This window comes from Bos indicus x Bos taurus, chromosome 8 (assembly GCF_003369695.1).
Source record: "Bos indicus x Bos taurus breed Angus x Brahman F1 hybrid chromosome 8, Bos_hybrid_MaternalHap_v2.0, whole genome shotgun sequence".
Taxonomy (NCBI): domain Eukaryota; kingdom Metazoa; phylum Chordata; class Mammalia; order Artiodactyla; family Bovidae; genus Bos; species Bos indicus x Bos taurus.
This window is the reverse complement of record NC_040083.1, coordinates 101060085-101081252: the sequence shown is the minus strand read 5'-3', so window position 1 is coordinate 101081252 and position 21168 is coordinate 101060085. Positions and strand designations below refer to the sequence as shown.

The following is a 21168-nucleotide window of genomic DNA, read 5'->3' as shown; positions in this document are numbered from 1 at the left end:
GATACTCTGATCCTTTAAGAAGCTGATTAAGTTTATGACAAATTATGTAGGCTTTTTACTTAAATAATGTGTAACATTTCTCAATTGCAAGCCATCTAATCTACTTAAGACCCTAAACCTATATAAATTTTCAGGCTTATAGATTAAGTCCTGATTCTCTAAAAAGATCCCCTCATTTCACAGATGAGGAAACCAGAAAAGTTAATTTCTTTAGCAAATTTTATTTAGTTATTAGGGTTCAGATTTGGCCTTAGTACATATTTAAATGTGAATATCACATTTTGTAAATAAAATTATAATTCATCCATACACAACTATTTAGTATAGGTATCAACATTTATCTGCCTCAAGGGCACAATTATAACTCCAGAGACCATGTCCGATATAAAGTCTTTAAGTAGCTAGAGCTATTCATACTAATGTCTAATAAAAGCCATTTGTCTTTAATTTCCACAGAACTTTCAGTTTGGGGCTAACTCACTGGTTTATAACATTAGCAGAACGTAAGCTTAGCAGTTGACTTCCACTCAAGGAAAATATTTCCAAGGCATGGGTGTTAAAAAGTTTACTGCCCTTTCAGTCCAAAAAATAATCTCAAAGGAAATAAACTACAATTTTCTAAACGTACATTCAATAGTACTAAAATAGTTGTCAATTCTGTAAACTGAACTATTTTTTCATGTAATATTTTAAATTTCCATATACCACTTGTTATTTTAAATTTCTGTATACCACTTGTAGTGTTTAAAATTCTAGGCATGGTCCCTACTTGATAGATGTGTTATGAAACTGCAACCTATAATTTGTAGAACTTAGAGAATTCATAAAGAAATTAGACCAATGAAGGAAGGATCAGTTTTGGAATCTGCTATGAGGATATTTGATGTGAATGTAACTCTAAGGGTAGTTTTAGCACAGACCTCAATTACATGAAGTGATGAACAGAAACCAATAAATAACTATGCTCTGTAAACTCCTGAATTCCAAGTAAAAAGGAAATGGTGATAGCTCTAAAATGAAGCTCAAGAAAGGTTTTCTAACTATAGTGGGATTCTGGGATCCCCTACTCAAGATTCTTCTCCAGATGTTTCTAAAATGGAGAAGCTGTTGGGTTTTTGGTGGGGATGGGCAGTGTAAGGAGACAGTAAAGATACCCAGGATACTTGAATGACATTTGTGATACAACTAATTGCCCTTCCTTTCCTCCAGGATTTTGAAGCATAAAGCCATTTTGCTGAGGAAAGGGGAGAGAAGAATCACAGTCCTGTGAAGGAGAGTCCATTCCTCTTACCCATGCAATGGCCATGATTCCAAAAGACAGACCAAACTTTTACCAAGTAAGCAGGTTGCCAGGAACAATTCCAGAAATGAGATTCCTATATAAAGACCAAAAGAAATACAGCAATCTAACATATATATGCAAAATAATATCCAAAGATACACTGTTTTCATCAGTCAACCTTTATGAATGCTAACACATTCAGTCCTTTTATTTTTCCTTACCACTAGGTTTAAAAAAAAAAATACAGTTAATCATTAAGTTATTTGAAATTTTAACAGAAGTGCAAGTACCTACATTTCTTTCTGGTCTTCGTAACACATGGTACACACTCTCATTCTTAGATAATACTGTTGTGTGTCAAATGTACGATAACACATTCACTGAGAGGGATTACTGACTCTACAGACAACTGCAGCACCTTTAAAAGGCATTTATCTATGGTTAAGAGTTGGGCATTTGGGGTTTGAAACACAGCCTCCTATAATTTAGGGCTGTGACTTCTCCACCCTCCCAAAAAAGAATGGATGCATAAAACACTTTCATCTGAAGTCTACAAAAATATAAATATTATATAATTTTAGAGCTGCAAAAGGACCTTAGTGATAATCTAGCCAGGCTGCTCCCCTAATTTTCTAATGAGGTAACAGGCCCTCACTCACAGAAATAAATAATCCACCTCAGATCTTTTGCTATATTAACAAGTATGGTGAACTTTTTCCTCCTGCATCTTTGTATGTGTCAGATATTTGGGCTGAGCTCTTGAAAGGACTAGTTTCCTTTGAGGAGAAACTGATTCTGCCTATCTACTATGCTATACTTTTATGCTACATCTTTTAAAATAATACAAAAGCAATATGTTAATCTTTGACTTAAAATGGCATATCAACAAACTTGGGATATATTGCAACCATTTTATTACTATGATGGGCTGGGGTGTATCTTTTAACAGGAGTACTGACCAACTACCATGAATGTGTTTTGATACTCTGCTCCAGTATCACACTCGATTCAAATACGTGTGAATTACTTTCACTTCCACACGTATAAAACATTTACATCTCATTGTCTGATAGAACAGCACACACCCATGCACCTCTTCTTTCTGGTTTAAATTCATGTAAAGACGCTCACATAAAATGGATTTTTCATCAAGGACTTCATAATATATGAATTTCTCATTACACTACTTCTGCTCTGTCAGTTTTCTTTTTTTTTTAATTGAAGGGAGGATTAAGAAAGCAATGCTGTGGTACAAAAAGACCTTCTTACAAGGTCCTCTTCTGGAGAAATGTTTGCGAACACAGTTATAGTCTTATAATGACTGTAATCAAGACCATCCCACAAGGACAGGAAGGTACATTCACTCTCCTGGAGAGTTTCTGATCTTATTAACAATATTATGACTGGGGGAGATAGTATAGAGACAGCCCAGCAGAAGACTCTCCCAGAGAGATATTTTGAACTTATTTCAATCCTATAATGACTGTCATGAAGATGACATGATAGTTGAATTCGTTTTGCTGAAGAAGTTTGTGTCTAGAAAGACACGCTCAATAACGTTATTAAATGCTGTTATAATTACGTTCTGTGAAACTATCAGAGGTCACAAAAGCAGAAAAATGTAGCACTATAACAAAGAATAAGGAAACACTTTTGAAGAATAAACACTTAACACGTAGTATTTTTAAATGGTATCTAATAAATTTTCGTGTCAAATTTTTAACTAAAGATATAAAACTTTTAAATGGCAACTAATAAATCTTCATGTCAAGTCTTTTAACAAAATCCACAAATCGATTATAAAAATTGAACAATCATAAATGTTTTATGTATAAAGTTTGAAGGGAAAGTTTAAATGTCTACATTATTCTGTTTAATTCTTGAGGAATTTTAGTTGCTGCTGAGGTGCAGTCGATACACTGCTAAAATAATTCAGGTATGAAAACAGTATCACAGTTAAGGTTTGGCACAGCAGCATCCCAGCGGTCTTCAGTCATCCACAAATGTCAACCGTCCAGGGCCTTCATTCTTCATCCATCTCCTGTATCTCTTCCATCTAGGGTCATTTGCCAGTCTTTTCTTTAGTTCCTCTTCTTGCTCTTGTTTGTAGACCTATAAGTATAAATAACACAAACTGACCTGACAATCCAAAGAGAAACGTTTTCATTAGCTTTACGGCATGTTTCCCTGATGCTGGGAACGACTGAGGGCAAAAGGAGAAGAGGGCGGCAGGGGATGAGAAGGCAGGATAGCATCACTGACTCAATGGACGTGAACTTGGGCAAACTCCGGGAGATGGAGGGGGACAGGGAGGCCTGGTGTGCTGCAGTCCACGGGGCACAAAGAGTTGGACACAACAACAGCATGTTTACATGTTTCAAATATAATTTTAGGTAAAAGTTTCCAATGGATGTATTGGTTTGTCTTCTGAAGACCATGCACCAAAAAATAGTAAGCAATTAAGCACTTTAACATTCAGTGTTAAATTAAAAAATAAAAAAACAACAACTCATGTAAGAACTAGTGTTTTTTTCCACTGATTTCTATAACCTGGAAATACATTCTTTTCTTCCTTGAAATTATATGTGAGTTTAAAGGGTTTAAACATTTCTTCTCTACAACTAACATCCAATATTAAAGAATCAACATAAATTTTCTTAACATGGTACTCAGTAAATTTAACAGATGACTTTAAGTATATGTTGATCCTAACCAAGGAACAAAGTGACCTTATAAATACTTCTGTCTCCAAACTGAACTTACAACTTCTTTTATCTTCAAAGATAATTATTGGTTTTTCAAAATATTTTTAAAGTTCCCAAAGAAGGTTAAATAAACCACAGAGGTTAAAAACAAAGAATATCTTTCATTTCTATCATCTTTAGTGGATGTCAGTTGAAGTTAAATGGACAAGTTTTCATAACCAATTTAACAGCCATATCAAATTTTAGAAAGAAATTACGTTCCTTCCAAATTTCAGGAAATAATGCCTAAGATAATTTCACATAATACCATAATTCAGCCCAGGATAGCACCCATGACAGACAGTTTATTGTATAGTGGGCTGCTTAAACTACTTAAAAGTGAAAGCTTTTCATATATTGGTTGGGTCAGCCATAAAATTAGTTCAGGTTTCCATATGATGTTACGGTCAAAGTTTACTTAGTGCAATTAACAGAAAATGGTGACATCCTTGCAAACATACATTCTATCCCAGTGCAATTTAACGTAACAAATTAGACCATTCTTTAAATGTTTAGCATTAGTAAATTAAAATATTTGAAGTTCATCTTTTAAAAGGACAAATTCACAGGTTAAAAACTCACTAGTTTTATTGTCTAGTTATATTGTCAACAAAAGATCTTTATCCACATTGAACTCTTTGATTTCAGAAATTAGAGCACACTTCTGTGATCCTTTAGTTTTAAGTTGGTAAGGAAGATAACAGTAAAAATCACAGCAGAGTCATTACTCACCTCATAATTCTCCTTTATCCAAAGCTCCCGTTTAAGAAAAGTTTCTTTCTGATGATCTTCTAGACTATCAAACTGAGACTTTGACATCTTCATAGATTTACGTATGATATACAGTCTTTCTTCTTCCCCGTATTCTTTGCCTTTGATGTTAAAATTATAGATCCATCGGCAATACCACACTATATACGAGCACAGGTGAAAAGGAGCTAAGAGAATCTGAAACAGGAGAAGGTCACGTATCTGGGGCTTCTGATAGCCTCCTTTTATATCTATTTTACTTTTTATAATGTTCTTTATGATGTTCTCCTCCTCGTCACGAACTTCCTCTTTGGACTTTTTGTTTCTACCCTTCTCTTTGGCTTTTCTCAGTAACCCCTGCTGCTTGGCAATCTCCATGGCCTGGATACGGTACTTGGGCACTGTGGCCAGGTAGCTGATCGTCTTGTCATAGCTATTCCACCAGCTGAAAAACTAGAATATTGAACAAAGAAAAACGGGTCACTTTTATTACCAAAATTCATCTTGGTGAACACAACCCTGCCTGCAAAAAACCCATTCCGATTAAAAACAGAGACATCAAAGATCTTACTCTGTAGGTTAAAGATACAGTTGAATAATAGCTGTGTGGACATAGGAATCTTCAGGACTGACAAGTCAGATAAGTCATCAGCTGAGCCAAAAAGCCGGTGATTCTCCACAGGAGACACCCAGGATCAGAGGATGCTCAGGGGAATCACACCGTACCTGTTGATCCCACATCTTTACCATCCGACGCCTCCTTAGATCACAGTTAAGAAATCTCTCTTCTCTCTTTAAAGTTGCAATCTACTTACTGGAGGAGTCAAATGGCAAAACTAGGTGGTAAGGAGTTTCTTTCAAACAACCACAGGGTACAGACTCAGGCAACGATATTTATCTATTTCCTAAACCATCTGCACATACCACAGTAATGTTCATCATATTATGAACTGAAAGATTCAAGTATGTTTGAATCTTTACTTATTTGGGCAGGAAAACATTCAACTATTTCTTAAATATATTCAACCACAAAGGGTTTTATTATCAGAAAGAGTCCTACTCCTCATATAGTACCTCACCACACCTTTCAGCTATTTTACTGAATAAATACAGCAATTATACCAGTATCCTAAAATATTATAGAAGCAATCTATTAATCGCAAAAAAAAAAGCGACTAGAGTATTATGTTATCTAAAACAGAAAAGTAAAATTGCCCTTCCTCTTCCTGTTGAAAAGGCAATACTAAAAAAGCTGAAACATTTAAAATATACAATCTTAGTTTTCAATAGGAATTCTCTTGTCATAGAAATTGAATTTCATTTCTGGGAATTAAATTGGAGAAGTAATTTTGAAACTAGGAAATTGCTTCATTCCAGTCACTTTTTTTTTTTTTTTCTTCCCCTCTAGAGGAGGATAGGATAGGTACGGTTAGTTTAGGAATTACAGTAGGGAAAACTCATTTCAGGCTGAACTGATATTTCTGTGATATAGTAAAACAACATAAAGTTACTGTAGCACTTTCACTCTATTTCAGGGGGTTTGAAACTGGAGCAGTAGTGCCCTTAAGCTGTCATGTGGAGATGTGTGAGGGTTTTGTTTGTTGCAATGGTGGCAAGCACTACACTCCTGGCATTTGGTAGGCAGATGCCAGGACTTGTTAGACCATATTAAGGAATTTGGATTTTTCCCCAAGTTTAATGGGAAATCATTGAAAAGTCCTATGAAAGTACAGTTTGGTCCTTGAACAACACGAGGGGGCCCCAATTCTGCGTGTGACTCATAGTTGGCCCTCCATAGGTGCCAACTGTACATATACACGGTTCCTCCCTGTCCTCCAAGTCAACAGCCTCCACTGTGTGGTTCTGTAACGAGGACCGCAACTGGTGCAGAGAAGCCGAGTATAAGGGGACCCAGCATAATTCAAACCGGTGCTGCTCAAGGGCCACCAGTAAACCATAGGGATCTAGTTGACATTCACTCTGGCTGTTATATGGGAAATATAGAGCGGGCAATGAGGAAGAGATCTGGGTTTGTTGTTTGGTAATTAGTTTTAGTCGTTATATAATGATATGCACGATTCCTGCCGTCAAAGATTCCAATACTATCAACTGATTAAATATTTTTCTAACATAAAAAATTAATCTGAACTGGAAGTAAAACTGCACAAAAACATACTTCTAGTTCAGTTTTAATGACTAGCACTAGGCAACGTGCACTCCTTCACATGCACGTAGATGAACATACCCACAATACCCACCTGAAACACTGAAATAGCGCACACGCTGACCAAAATCACAACCCTCACATCCACCTTAGGGGCCAGGCGCCTGCTATAGTAGTGGTAGTAATGGCTGTAGTACTCCTCTGGGTGATCCAGCATGTAGTCATAATCTTTTCGAGTTTCTTCATCCTATAAAATAAAAATAACAAGATGCCCAGTTTCATACGACAGCTCATAAAATGGCCTTAGTTAATAATCTGTTGACGTCAAACCTAGAATTTTATAATTATATAGTCAATCTGAGTAAAAGAACAAATTGTCAAAAAATTTCCCATACTTCTTCAAAGGCACACACAAATTTGTTTCCAGAACTTTAATGTTAGGTATAAAGCAGAATTTAAATTTTTCCTCAAATTCTTGAGTACTATTAGGCCTCCTGGAAAAAATAAAAACTCTTCAATAGCAATGAACTATGCTTATTTAGCCAGTGCTGTGGTGCTAATAAGGATACAGATTTGTTCTTAAACTTTAAGAGCATGCTGACACCTACACTCAGTAACTGTTGACAGAAAAAAGAATGTTTATTTCTGTTGTATATATTCACAATCATTTCCCAGCCTTGTATAGGAGGTTTTCTTCTGAAAGCAAAGATGAAGATAACAACAAAATAGACAAAACCAGTCTACGCCCCCAAAACTAAATTATGTTCATCTCAAGGAAACACTGAAACATTGATGGAGTAGAATGGTCAAAATCTACCTCTGTGACTTTAGGCAAAAATTTTAGCCTCTCTGAGCCTCACTCTTCTCCACTTATAAAACAGAGATATTAATAGCTCCTGTACTAATTTTACAGGGCTGTTTTGAATATCAAATGACGTATATCATACAAAAACATGTTAAAAATTTGCACTCCTTTACTATTATAACACGTTTTCACAGCCCAGTTCATAAATAAAGTAGTATATAACTCTTTCTTAATTGTGTAAACATGATGAAAAAATTATAGGCTTCTGAAATGCTGCTCAAATGTTTACAAATAAAACATTTTTTAAAACCTTCTGTAATTTTAATCAATTTGTAACAGGTACAAATGCCAATCTTATACTGAGTTACATAGGTTAAAAAGCTATTAAATTATGATTTGCTTTTTTTTTAATCCCACAAAAACCTGTTTTTCAGCTTGTCTTGTTTCCAGAAAAAATGTTAAACACTAAAACCACTGCAAATTCTTTTATCTGTAAGTGAGTACAACAGAAACCATTATGAAAACAAAAATCTTTTTTAAACCTAGAGGATTTCTTTCTATGATTAATTATTCAACATTCATAAAGCTGCAGATTATTAGCAAAACCATTTCAAAATCTACATTTAGTGTTTTGTAACCACAGAGGCGCTTGGATCTGTTCAGGGCCTCCTCCTGAGTCCTCCAATATGCAGTTTCTTAGATTTAAAATAAAAAGTTTGCTAATGACAAAATCTTTCCTGTACCCATTAAAATCACTATATATTTCCTATGAAGAATTCTGAATTTGGGGGAAAAAAAAAAGAATTCTGAATTTGAATGAGCACATTCTCGGTAACAGTTCTTACATTCATTACATTCAAAATATTTTTTTACCTCTGACTAGAATTTGAAGCTAGATGAAGTAGTATCTAGTATAATTAGATCTAGTAAATATATTTAAAGTCTATTCCATGGCACTATATGGAGAGCCAATATGAGAATCATCTGTTATATAAGGGAAGCTGAGCTCAGGCTGGTATTTTCAAATTCACTTCTTGTACATTCTCTTTCATCAGAAAAGATTTTCTCAGGAGTTCCCTGGTGGCCTAGTGATCCTATGCCAGGCTTTCACTGCGATGGCCCAGGTTCAGTCCCTTGTCAGGGAACTGAGAGCCTGCAAGCCGCACGCCACACGCCTCAGCTGTCAGTCCATTTCTCCTCTATAAGCCATCATCATATTCTAGAGCTTCTAACCTAAAGAGGGTAAAACGTTACAGGTCATACAGATAGCTCTGAAGACTAAAGCCTATCTGATGTACCTCATTTTGAGTACTTCAGGACACTTTTTGAGAATTTTTCCATCCTCCCTCCTTTTTTTTGCTTTTTGGACTAATTTTATAGATATGCTGTTTCTGGCCTGAAATTATTGCCTTTTAAACTCAGCCTCCCAGCCTTGGCAGATGCTTTTTGAAATGTATTTGTTCAAACACGATTCTTCTCCTTGCTCCAACTAGATGACAAGTTTTGAAACTAACTGCCCCCAGGGTGAGGCTCCTCCAGTCCTCCAGCATCCTTATCCCCGCAGAGCCCTCAGCCGGGTCTGACTGTCTGCACTCCTGGCTGCAGCATCCAGCGAGATCTGAGTGCCCCTGAAATGCGCTCTGTGGATACCACGTGTCTAGTGGCTATGCTCTCTTCTTTGTTCTCTTATCTTAGTAAAGGTCATAATCCATGGAATGCAGATATCCTTCTTCAAGCATCTCACCCATGTCTTACCCCGAGTCACCATCGTCTCCCTGGCCCCTAGATCTGTGACTCCATCCAGCCCAGAGCTTCATTAACAGGATGGTCAGCTAACGCTCCAGCACCAGCAACTTCAAAATTTATACCTTATGTCTGGGCTCTTTACTGTCACCAGAGCCTGTAGGGTCTATTGAGGTCCCTCTATAATGAGTCCTCAAACTGCCTCATCCCTGTAAACGGTTTCAGGGTCAAGCCTGACTTCTCTTAGAATGGTTTTCTTTTCCCTGGGGCCCATAACTTCATGACCCTGTTTTGGTCATGATTAGAGACAAGAACGCCTGCGTTTCCCTTGTTATAGCATTTATTCAGCCACAATCTTCTTTCTTTACTGGGTTTATAGCTTTCTGTCCAGAATGAAGAAAATGGATTTTAAGCTGAGCCATGCATAATACACTTTACGAGGTTGCTTCAAGTTTGGCACAAATTGAGGGGTTAGGGAGTCTCAACAATCTAAGTCATCAAGTCCTACTCTTCAGGAACCTACTGAGTTTAGAATCAACCTAATAAGAACACAGGACACCAGGAATATTAGGAGAAAAGAAAAGACAGACTGGGACCCAGTTAAAGAGTTTCATGTACATTCTTATTTTAATATCATATATCTATTTTTCCTCCTGCCCATCTTGGGACCTAAGTAGCCTCACAGTTTGTTCGTCTGTCTGTCATCTCCAGCGCTTCCCAGTGGCTAGTAAGGGGAGTTCAGTTTTCCTCGGCATGCAACAGGGCCTCCACAACTGGCCTGCGTTTACCTACTTAGCAACATCTCATCACTCTCTCTCCTTTTGCCCACAGCAAACATTAGATAGCAACTTCTGGAATTTGGTGTGTTCTTCTTAAGTATAACATGCTCTTTTATATCTATGTCTGAACAGATAATTCACTTTAACTCAAATGCTCTTTCTCTTTCCTTTTACCCAACCTCATGAGCTTCTATTAACCCTTAGGACATAAACAATAGTAGACAGATTCAGACCACTCTTACTACACTTATTACCCATTTATTATAGCACTTATCACATTGTAATCATCAGAGTTTTTATCTTTGCCTTGAATGAGAACTTCTAGAAGGCAGGTAGGGTCATCCATTAATCTCTGTATATCCAAGGCCTAGCACAGTGCCTGGCATTCAATAAATAACATTTCAAAACTGAATGAAATTTTGTAAAGGCTCTCCTCACTGCAGACATCTCCCCAGCCACCCAGGTTTCCACCTCACCATGAAGGTGGGATGGCTTACCACAAAAACCTGGGCTTGGCAGAAATGACTGCTTGATTTCATAGCTTATAAAGATATGCTAATGTGGCTCTAAGAGCTTAAACCTTAAAACAGTGTAATGTCTTACCTTTCAATAAGGTAGAACTTTTTCTTTCAGCAATTTTGTGGATCTTAAGGTCCCAGGGTCAGGAGATTCCAGCTTCTTTCCAAAGCCAAAACCTTTATACTTGTTTCTTCCTCCTCTCTGTCCTGAGCCTTGACAAGCAGGGCAATAAGCTCCTTGTCTCTAATCTCTACAGGAAAAAATGGTGCTTCTGCTGGTGTTCACTCCACTCCCAATCCTCTTGGGCATATGCAGGAGGACTGGAACATAACCACCAATATCTAGATCAAAAGTGAATAAGAGGAAACCCACAAGCAAAGAAAATACTGAATCCTTCCTTCTCTTGTGAAAATGATCATTCCCCCTCCCCAGAGGCAAAAATATATTATGTTCTTGTCCTTGAAAGAAATAATGAATTGTTTGATCTCAACAGATGTAAACTGCAATAATTTGATATTGCAACCAGTTTCATATTAAAAATTTTCGATTATATAAATAATAGAAACCATTTAGGATGGTAAAGGCCAAGAATCAATAATATATGAAAATACAGTAATAGTTCGTTCTTAAAAATATATATATTCATCCTATTTTTGAAAGAAATTCACACACAAATGATCCTTTAAAAAAAAAATAACGCCTGATTTTCCTTCCAGACTATTATTACACTACCTCTTTAGACTACTAAAGAGGAAGAAAGTTAACTGCTCTGAGTTCCATTTCTCTTCCTGTTCCCTGCCCAGCAGCCACTCAGGCAACTACCCTCTTAAACCTCTCCTTTTCTCAGTCTGCACGCGCTCACAGCAACACCCACCATTTGCAGTAAGAGTGACACTCAGATCTGGTTTTCCTGCTCCTCTTCTTTTGAGATATCTCCTGAACATTTCCTAAATATAACAGAAATATCTCAAGTTCAGCATGGTCACAATCCAGATCTGTTCCTGTGTTTCAGTTTGTTAACCATCTATTTGGGTACCTGAGCTTTAAAAAACCTTAGTTATTTTCAGCTCAGCAAATAGTTATGCAAGGCATTTAAGCCATGTGCTGAACACAAAGGGGGATAAAAAGACAAACAAAAGTCCTGGCCTCAAGAGCTCCCCCATGTACAGGAAGAACCTAGCAAGCAAGAAAAGCTGTGGACTAAGCACCGACTTCTCTGCCTGAGACCACTGGTAACAGGATTCACATAAGGCATGAAATGAGTGCTCAATCTTGAAAAGTAAATAAGATGCAGCAAAATTTGTTCCAGGCAAAGGGAGCAGCAAGTGCTAAGGTTCAGAAGCATAGTGAATAGAACAGATTCGGTGAGGCTGAGGCACTGCGGAGGTTTAGGGAAGAAAGGAGTAGGGGCTCGTACACGCCATGCTCAAGTGTTAGAGTGTGAACTGTCTGCGCTATTCAAACATAAAATGGTTTTCAAGTAGGAGTAGAAAGTGTGTATTTTTGGAAGATAACTCTGACAGTATTATAAAGAATGGAATGAAGGAGAAACAGATTTCAGAGACTAAGAAGTAGAAAAAAATAAGACTTCCAGTGATTAAAGGGGTACAGGAATCAATCACGTTGAGAACAGTGATGTTTCTAATTATAGTCACTCTGTGAACCATGTTATTTTAAGAATAAAGGAAGAGGGCATCACGTGTGGATAAGGTGCAGGGGGAAACTGTGGAAGATTTTGAAATGGGGAGGAAAAAAATTACTGGACAGCTTTCCAATGCCTGGAGCCTCCAGGGATTACCTATTCCTGTAGGAGGGGCATGCTTTTATTTATCTTTGAAAAGCCTACTTTCACTTTGTAGGAAAAAAAGTAACTTGCGGAAAACTGGGGAGCAACGCAAATAATTCTTATTCACACAAAGACAAACTGCGTCCAGTAGAATTAAGGGAAATGATGACTGCCTTGTCATACTGACCAGTATTACAGGCATTTCAGCACTCCTTGTCTTGACTGTAAAAGGTGTGACATTTTTTCTCTTTGGCTTCCCTGGCGGCTCATCTGGTAAAGAAACCACCTGCAATGCAGGAGACCTGGGTTCCATCCCTGGGTTGGGAAGATCCCCTGGAGAAGGGAACGGCTACCCACTCCAGTATTCCAGCTTGGAGAATTCCATGGACTATTCCATGGGGTCGAAAAGAGCTGCATACGACTGAGAGACTTTCACTTTAATATCTTATTGATTCCTGCATTAATTAATGAGCTAAATAAAATCTTTGACACATGTTCATTTTGTATGAGAGTCATCCTCTTTTAAAGTTTATGCTTTTAACAAAGATAACAGAATTGGTTTCATGTTAATTTTGGGTACCTGTGCTACAAATGAGAGACAATTTAAAAATATGAACCCAGAGAATGCACAAATTTCAGGACTGTCAAGGATGCTGTTGAGTTTCATCAGGAAGAGCTTAGAAAACAAAAAGGAAAGAGTACCCAAAGGATAAGACTCTAAGGAAATGCAATGTTTAAGGTGAAGGCAGAGGAAAAAGAAGACCATACAGACTGAAAGAAATGGCTAGAAAGCTCAGAGCAAAGGGAGAGAATTACATCAAGGCAATCAAAGGAGAGCAGCTTAAAGAACTACTTGATGGCCATCCGATGTCACAAACAGTTCCAAAAGGGAGAGCAGCCCTCTGATCTGAGGCTTAGCCATCACTGTTCACCTTGGGAAGAACAGTTCCAGGATGTGTGCTGCCGCACACGTCAGTCTGTGACAGTTTAAATGATGGGGTATAAGGAAGTAAGGACAGCCAATGGTGAAGAAGGAAGAAAAATGTGACCATGGTTTCAAAATTAAGGAATGAGAGATGAACCAGTTAAGAGATTCCCAAGTTATGAAAGAGGAATGGTGAGATTCCAGAAGACTAAGGTGGAAGTAAAATGAGTTCAGTCAAGAAAAGCTTCCTGCCTTCCCCAATCCATCCTCAATCTTGTTCCCAGAACTTTCTTTCTGAAACAAACATCAGACCTGTGTTACTTATCCACTTTCAAACATCCAGTAACTCACCAATACATAAAGCTCAACACACCTGAACATAGTTTAAAGGGGACATCCCAAACTACTTCCAGTCTCCTGAAACATTCTCCCTACTACGCACCTGAGAGGCTTCTAGCCTAGAAACAGTAGATCCCCTACAATCTCTAAAAGTACACTATGGGTCTTCGTGCTGTGAATATCTCAAAATATTCCATTTACCTACGATAAACCTACACAAGCAAAATTAACATGTCAAGTGCTTAGTTTCTGCCTAGAATTACATCAACTCAGTAGTTTTTGTGTTATTCAAAAGCTCTGATGGGTTGTTGATGACATCATGTGTCAGAGAGTCACAGCACTAGAATTAAACACATCTGGTGTTTAATCAACCTTGGCCATAAGTAGGGAGTAATAGCTGGGAGGGATTGGGGGCAGGAGAAGGGGACGACAGAGGATGAGATGGCTGGATGGCATCACTGACTCGATGGATGTGAGTCTGAGTGAACTCCGGGAGTTGGTGATGGACAGAGAGGCCTGGCGTGCTGCGATTCATGGGGTCGCAAAAAGTCGGACATGACTGAGCGACTGAACTGAACTGAACTGAACAGGTGACATTAAGGGATGAGTGAAAAGTAAACAACACTTATGGGTTTACAGCAGAAATAGCAAATGTGGCACAAAAGGTACCACATCCTTCTGGGCCAGTGGCAGAGCTGTTCAACATGTCATCTTTCCCACTAAACCCAGAAAAGGCCCCCCAAATTTATAAGTGTTACATGCAGTTGTGACCAATATGAATGAAAACTATCTGCTATCAAGCTTACTTAACTTGGCTGTTTATCAGCATCACAACTGTAATACAAGTTCACATCATTTCTATTATTTTTATGGATACACATTTATTATGAATGACTGATTAAAATGCAGTTCGATGCTGAAAAAGAAAAAATAATAACACCAATAGGATAGTAATACCAATAAATGCAGCTAATTTTCTTCCTCCAAAACAGAGTCCTTGGGAAAAGCATAAAAGTGATTGTACATCTCACTGTTGGAACAAGCCCTGCACACCCACAACTCCATGTTTTCATTGACCGAGAATTTTCTCTACCAGAAATGTCCCTTCACAGTCAACCGTGGTGACTGTTCTAGATCCAGATAAAAGAGTACATTCTTCTCCAGTCCTCCAAGAAGAAATAATTGTGCCCTCTCAGTGTTGCAATATAATCTACACAATTATATAACTTAAATAAATAATAACTGAACAATAGGTATGTGTCTCCTTATTACACTAAAAGCTTAAAGGCAGGAACTGTGCCTTTTTCATTGCTACGGTCTCCTCCTTTGGAACTTACGTCAGTACCAGTTAGGAGACAGGGTTGATTAAGAGAATATACAAAAGGAGAACAATAAACAGTAACATAACAAGGCAGGAAGTTCAGAATCCCCCTTTTGCCAAATCATTCTTAACTGTGAAAGTCCTGCCATATCAACCAGACCGATAAAGAGAAACTGAAGTGTTCCTGTGACTTCCCTGCCAAGACAAGGCTGAAGCAGAAGGTACTCTCTACACATCCCTTCAAAGTATCAGATAACCTGCAAGCCAGTAATACCTCCAAGACCTTTCATGTGTTCTTCTCTGGTGATCTTGCAAAATGCTATCAAACTACCACTGTCTACCAGTTACAGGTTTTATAAGTGCATCCTTCCTTACCACCCATTTCCTCACCTGCTTACTTCTATGCCAGCCTTCTCATTTTATCTAGTTCATCCAATTCTTATGTATATTCAGAATTAATGTCCTCACTTTAAAACCCTGAGAAAATAATTTCTCCTTAAAAAGAGAAATGTGATTTTTCTCTCACATAGGAATTTTTCATTCATATCTATCCAATTTATTTTATCTGTACCACTCTTTCAAACTACAGTTAATTTGGGGTAAAATGTCAAAGTAGGCTTCATATACCCATGTCAAAACACCAGAAATCCACTTTCAATTGTCATCCTATCTGAATCTGTCTCCAGATAGGAGTATGTATTTAACAAACTTTCATTATCTATGTGCCAGACACTGTGCTAGTTGCCATAGATACATATGCAAAAATAAGGTTTAGTGGAGAGGGGGGATGGGCTACTCAGTATGTACAGGGCAGTGTGATAAGTGCTATACCCACAGAAAAAGAGCCAACGGTGACCCAGTGAGAGTCTGTTTACTTAACTTCCAAAGTCCATGAGTCCCCCTGAATCCCCAGTAGTCAAATACACTAAATAAATAGTTATTTCATCATCCTAACTCATGTTATGAAACAAATATAAAGCAGCGTGTGAAACCATAATGGTTTCAAGCCCTGCTGAGATCTGGAAGTTTAAGTTATTTGAGAACATGAACTCAGCATGACTTGGTAAAAGCAACTGGCAAGTTCCCTTTGCCCTCCATTATTACCATCCTTTTTCTGTTTTTTTTTTTTTTTTTTTTCCATTCTCTCTATTCACAGGAAGAATCTCTGTTGCTATAAAAACAATGACCAACGGTGATAATATCTCCTTGTCTGACCAACTACATTTAAATCACATTAGTATCATATTTTTAAACAATCTCCATCTAAAAAAATTCTCTCAAAGAGGTGTTTATTCAACCAAAACTAACTTCAGAGTCATAAACCCACCATACCTTACACAAATATAATTCTCATTTTGGTGAGTCAGAGATGCTTGGTTGTTACAAGTTTTGATGGAACACCACTCTAAGGTTACAATGAGGATATAATATAGCTTCTTATTTATGTTAAAAAAAATTAAGAGGCTTGAACACACCAAGAATAGGAAATTAGGGAGGTTATCAAAAAATTATGGGGGAGAGAAAAAAAAAAGGCTCCTGGCTCCAGTGAATTTAAAACTGAGTTATTTCAGATTTCACAAAAGAAACAATTTCTGTCACATACACTATTCCAGAGATGGAATCCACCTGAGCATCCTACAAAGGAAATACAGAATCAACTTTTCCCGCCATATGCCGGCAATAACTGAACATGGCTGTGAAGGAGAACACAGTCTTCCCAAGGCCCTACCAAGACCCTCCCTCCTTTTCCACTCACAGGGTTTATGGAGAAATAATGTGTATCAGAAAGAGCAAATAGAAAGGAAAAGTGGTCCCAAGTCAGCAGTGCTGCCCCCATGAGGTGATATATGGAATTCCAGGCAGGTGTCTGTGGTTATCTTTATTCCAGAGCCTCTGAACTCATCAACTTCTCCCACTATTTTGTCTGACCTGCTTGAAGTAAAAGCCAGATGGACCTCTTAGGCCTCACTAGCGACTTCACTTTCACTTTTCACTTTCATGCATTGGAGAAGGAAATGGCAACCCATTCCAGTGCTCTTGCCTGGAGAATCCCAGGGATGGGGGAGCCTGGTGGGCTGCCATCTATGGGGTTGCACAGAGTCGGACACGACTGAAGCAACTTAGCAGCAGCAGCAGCCCTCCTTCCAGGCTGTGAATATAATCCAAGTGCAACATATAACACATGTAACAGTGGTTGATACATAACAGATATCAGATATAACAGACGTAACAGTGGTTACATCTCTTGCCTTGGGCTTCCCAGGCAGTGCAGTGGTCAAGAATCTGCCTGCCAATGCAGGAGAAGCAGGTTCAATCCCTGGGTCCGGAAGATCCGCTTGACTAGGAAATGGCAACCCACTCCAGTATTCTTGCCTGGAAAATCCCACGGACAGAGGAGCCTGGTGGGCTACAGTCCAGGGGTCACAAAGAGTCGGACACGACTGAATATGCACGTCGTACACACACTGCTGCCTGGAGGGGATGACCCCAGTTGTCAGATCACTGCCTTCTCCAGAAATTATATCTTCTGACAACTTTCTCACAATTCTCTGTTATGACAGCAATAAAATCAGACCACCCTATTTGTTTTTAATACCTGCCTGCACACACAGCAAGACAAAGTCCTCTTCCTTATTACAGGAGAGGGCATCTGCAATCAAGTTTTTTTAAAAAAAAAAAGTTTCTGGAGGTGTTCCAATTGCAAGTGGAATCCATATCTATCTCTATAAAATTAACATGGAAGGTTTCACAGAGCTCAGCAAGGGTCCGAACTAAGTCCAGACACCCCTTTTCTCTCACAGTAATTTCCGTTCTCCTGAATAATAATGAGTAGGGTTGGGGAAACTGCAGAACACTCACTCACTCCCTCCGTCACCGCAATTCCAATTCTAGTTCCCTGTTTGGAGGCATCTGCAGCTACCACAAACCTGTCCCAATCAAGAGGAACAGCGCCTTTCTCCAGACATTACTCCTTTTTAACTGCCTCAAAATTCCTTGTTCTTGAGTGGACAAATTATTTCCTTGAGCTCTTTATTAGCTGACGGATCAGTCCTAAACTTGCAGAAACACTGAGAGGCAGCCGTGACAGAGCCACCAGATCAGCCTCTGCATTTGTCTCTTCAAGAAAACAGCAAGAACAGTTAAGAGTCCTGCAAGTTCCCCCACTCCCACCCCCCAGCCAGATTTTCTGTACTGTCTCTCTCTCTTGGCCTTTGTTTTCAAAGTTGTTAATATTACGCTCACCCTTTTCACACCAAATCTACCCATCTCCAACCCCAGCAGAAGGCAAGAGTTGCCAGTGTTTCTGCTGCCTCTCTTCTGGACGTTCTTCACTGCCCAGTGCTCGCTTCTCTGCTACGGGGGCTTTGGAGGCACAGTGGCAGGTGCTCTGGCTGCTTGTTGGACCGCTCTCTTTCCTCACTGCAGAAAACAGACTGGAGCTTCAGGTGCCAGGCTGCCTTTTATGAAAAACTTCCCCATCTTTCGGCAGTCTTTCCTTAGTCACTCTTCATCCTAAATAACAGACAGCCAAGCCCTCTTGGTTGCCTGTGGCCACAGCACTTTCTCAAACCACCCCCCCACCACACCCCGCATTCCTCAGGTAATTGACAATGAAAACTGCAATGTCACCAATGCTGGTACGAATTTGGTGGATTTTATGGCTCTATATTATCTGAACTGCTCTGGAAAGCAAGCCATTAACTCCTCGACCCAGTATTTTCAGCCCTAGAAATCTTATCTGGAAAAATAATCCACGGTTGAGTTATACTATCCCCACTCAAAGCAGTCGTTAAAAGCAGACCATACAACATGAAAAACTGTGCCTCAAAAAGAAAGAAAAAAATAGAAAAAAATACACTATAACTGCAACTGCTGTTGTATTAGCATTAAGAGACCCCTGAAACAGTAACACACCAAATATTATTCGTACTTTGTGATTTCTTAGTTTGCTTTTTGCTGCAGTAGAAAACAGGATCAGACTAAATCTCCCCATCCCCATAAGTACGTTAGTCGCTCAGTTGTGCCCGACTCTGCAACCCCATGGACTGCAGCCCACCAGGTTCCTCTGTCCATGGGATTTTCCAGGCAAGGATACTGGAGTGGGTTGTCATTTCCTTCTCCAGGGGATCTTCCCCAACCCAGGGACTGAACCTGGGTCTCCTGCATTGCAGGCAGATTCTTGACTGACTGAGCTAGGAGGGAAGCCCTCCCGATTTCCGTAGGACTCAATAAATCATTCGTTAAATAACTATACATATATTCACAAAATATTTCCTACTAGAAATTCTCAGAGTCTTGAAACTCAAGTCATTAAGCACAAATTTGCAGCTCCTATATAGGAGGTTTCTCATTGATCACTTAATCCTCATAACAACCTACTGAGTAGGTTTCATGGCCATAATCCTGCATATGAAGAAACAGGTACTCTGACATACTACGTCACTATCCAAGGTCACATGGGGGTGTCAGAGCCAAAAGTCAAACATCTGGTGTTCTTAGTGTTTTTCTAGAACCTTATGTCCAAGCTGAATGTCACAATTAATACCATCCCCCGAAACCAAGTTTCTGTCATGTCAAATTGGGGCAGTCGCACTGTCATTGGAGATCTTTCCAGTGTTCTATCACAGACCTCGGTAATAACAATCACCCTGCTTTCCAAGTGTGAGCTGCATCTTATTAAAATGCCTTCACCAAATCATAAGCCCAAACCTTTGCATACCGAAGACAGCCACAAAAAGTAGGGGGCTAGCTACTCCCCAAGACTGAGGGGGTTCCCATCAATGGGCCATGTGGGCTCCCTCACTTGGGAAAGCCCGAGCATCCTAATGATGGTAGAGCTGGTCAAGCTTGGCGCCGGAATCACAGGGAGCCTCGCTCCACCGGCCAGGTGACAACGGGGTCGCGCCGCGCGCTTCCCTGGCAGGTCCTCGCAGCCCCCAGGCTTACCTTGAGAGTCTCGTAGGCGGTGGCCACCAGCAGGAAGGCCTCCTCGGCGCTCTGCGGCGTCAGTCCCGGGCCCTCCTCGCCAGGCTCGGGCCGGTAGCGGTCGGGGTGGTAGCGCCGGGCCAGCTGGCGGTAGGCCCGCGCGATCTCCGCCTTGCTGGCCATGCGGCTCACGCCCAGCACCTCGTAGCAGTCCCGCGTGCCGCAGTAGAGTCCCTCCACCAGGGCCGCCGCGGGCCGCGAGAGCAGCAGCGCGAGCAGCAGGGGCGGCAGCAGCACTAACCAGCGCCGGTTAGCAGCCCCAGCTCCCCGGCTCGGAGCGAACGGGATCGCCATCCCGGCTGGGCCACGGCTCCGAGAGCCCAGCCGCACCCCGGCACTCCTCGTTGCGCCCCGCTCGGCGGCCCGGGCTCAGCTCCACGTCAGCACGCGGCGCCTCGGCGCAGGCGCACCGGGCGCGGCGGCCGCAACCACTTCCTTCACGACCGTTGCTAGAGGAACAGGATGCTTCAGCAGCCCGGCCGCTTCCGGTAGCTTTGAAAACTTGTTCCTAGTCCCAGAGAACTGGGTTTGTTCTCAGTCTGACAGACCTAAAGGATGTCTCTGTCTCTGAGGTGCACTTAACCAGTGTGTGCATAGCGCTCTACTGTCCCCTTTCCACGCAGTCTTTAAGGCATCACGACCTCACCGGCTGCGGTTGGTAATCTAGCTCTCATGCGGTCTGGTTTTCAGCGTCAAGATGTGTGCCCAGGGTTTTAAAGCCGAGTCTCGATAACCCCATTCTGCCTTTCCAAAAATAAACTAAACTTTTAGAGATTCTAGACGTTATCTGACTTAAAGTGCATGGCCATCTTGTTGTAGGTTTCTTAGCCTCCACACTATTGACATTTGAACTGGATAATTCTTTGCCTTTTAGGGGCTGTCCTACCCGTTGTAAGATGTTTAGCAGCGTCTCTGGTCTCTACACACTAGATGACAGCAGTTCAGTTCAGTCGCTCAGTCGTGTCCGACTCTTTGCGACCCCATGAATCGCAGCACGCCAGGCCTCCCTGTCCATCACCAACTCC

General features: G+C 40.2%; 1 protein-coding gene across 1 annotated transcript; it reads right to left on the bottom strand.

The window, feature by feature from the left end:
• Nucleotides 1–201: 201 nt before the first annotated feature.
• On the bottom strand, nucleotides 202–20528 carry LOC113897657 (dnaJ homolog subfamily C member 25). The gene is made up of 4 exons (XM_027550506.1): nucleotides 20105–20528; nucleotides 7035–7187; nucleotides 4759–5229; nucleotides 202–3394 (listed from the first exon to the last, which is right to left on the bottom strand). The coding sequence occupies exons 1-4, from the start codon at nucleotides 20435–20437 to the stop codon at nucleotides 3272–3274; spliced, it is 1080 nt and encodes a 359-aa protein (XP_027406307.1). The 5' UTR covers nucleotides 20438–20528; the 3' UTR covers nucleotides 202–3271.
• Nucleotides 20529–21168: the final 640 nt, after the last annotated feature.

Excerpts from the sequence above, each read along its gene's own strand:
- LOC113897657 (XM_027550506.1), bottom strand. The coding sequence starts at position 20,437 with ATGGCGATCCCGTTCGCTCCGAGCCGGGGAGCTGGGGCTGCTAACCGG. Across the intron at positions 7,188-20,104 it reads CCGCCTACGAGACTCTCAAG|GATGAAGAAACTCGAAAAGA; the intron begins GTAAGCCTGGGG and ends TTTATTTTATAG. Across the intron at positions 3,395-4,758 it reads GGATAAAGGAGAATTATGAG|GTCTACAAACAAGAGCAAGA; the intron begins GTGAGTAATGAC and ends TTATACTTATAG.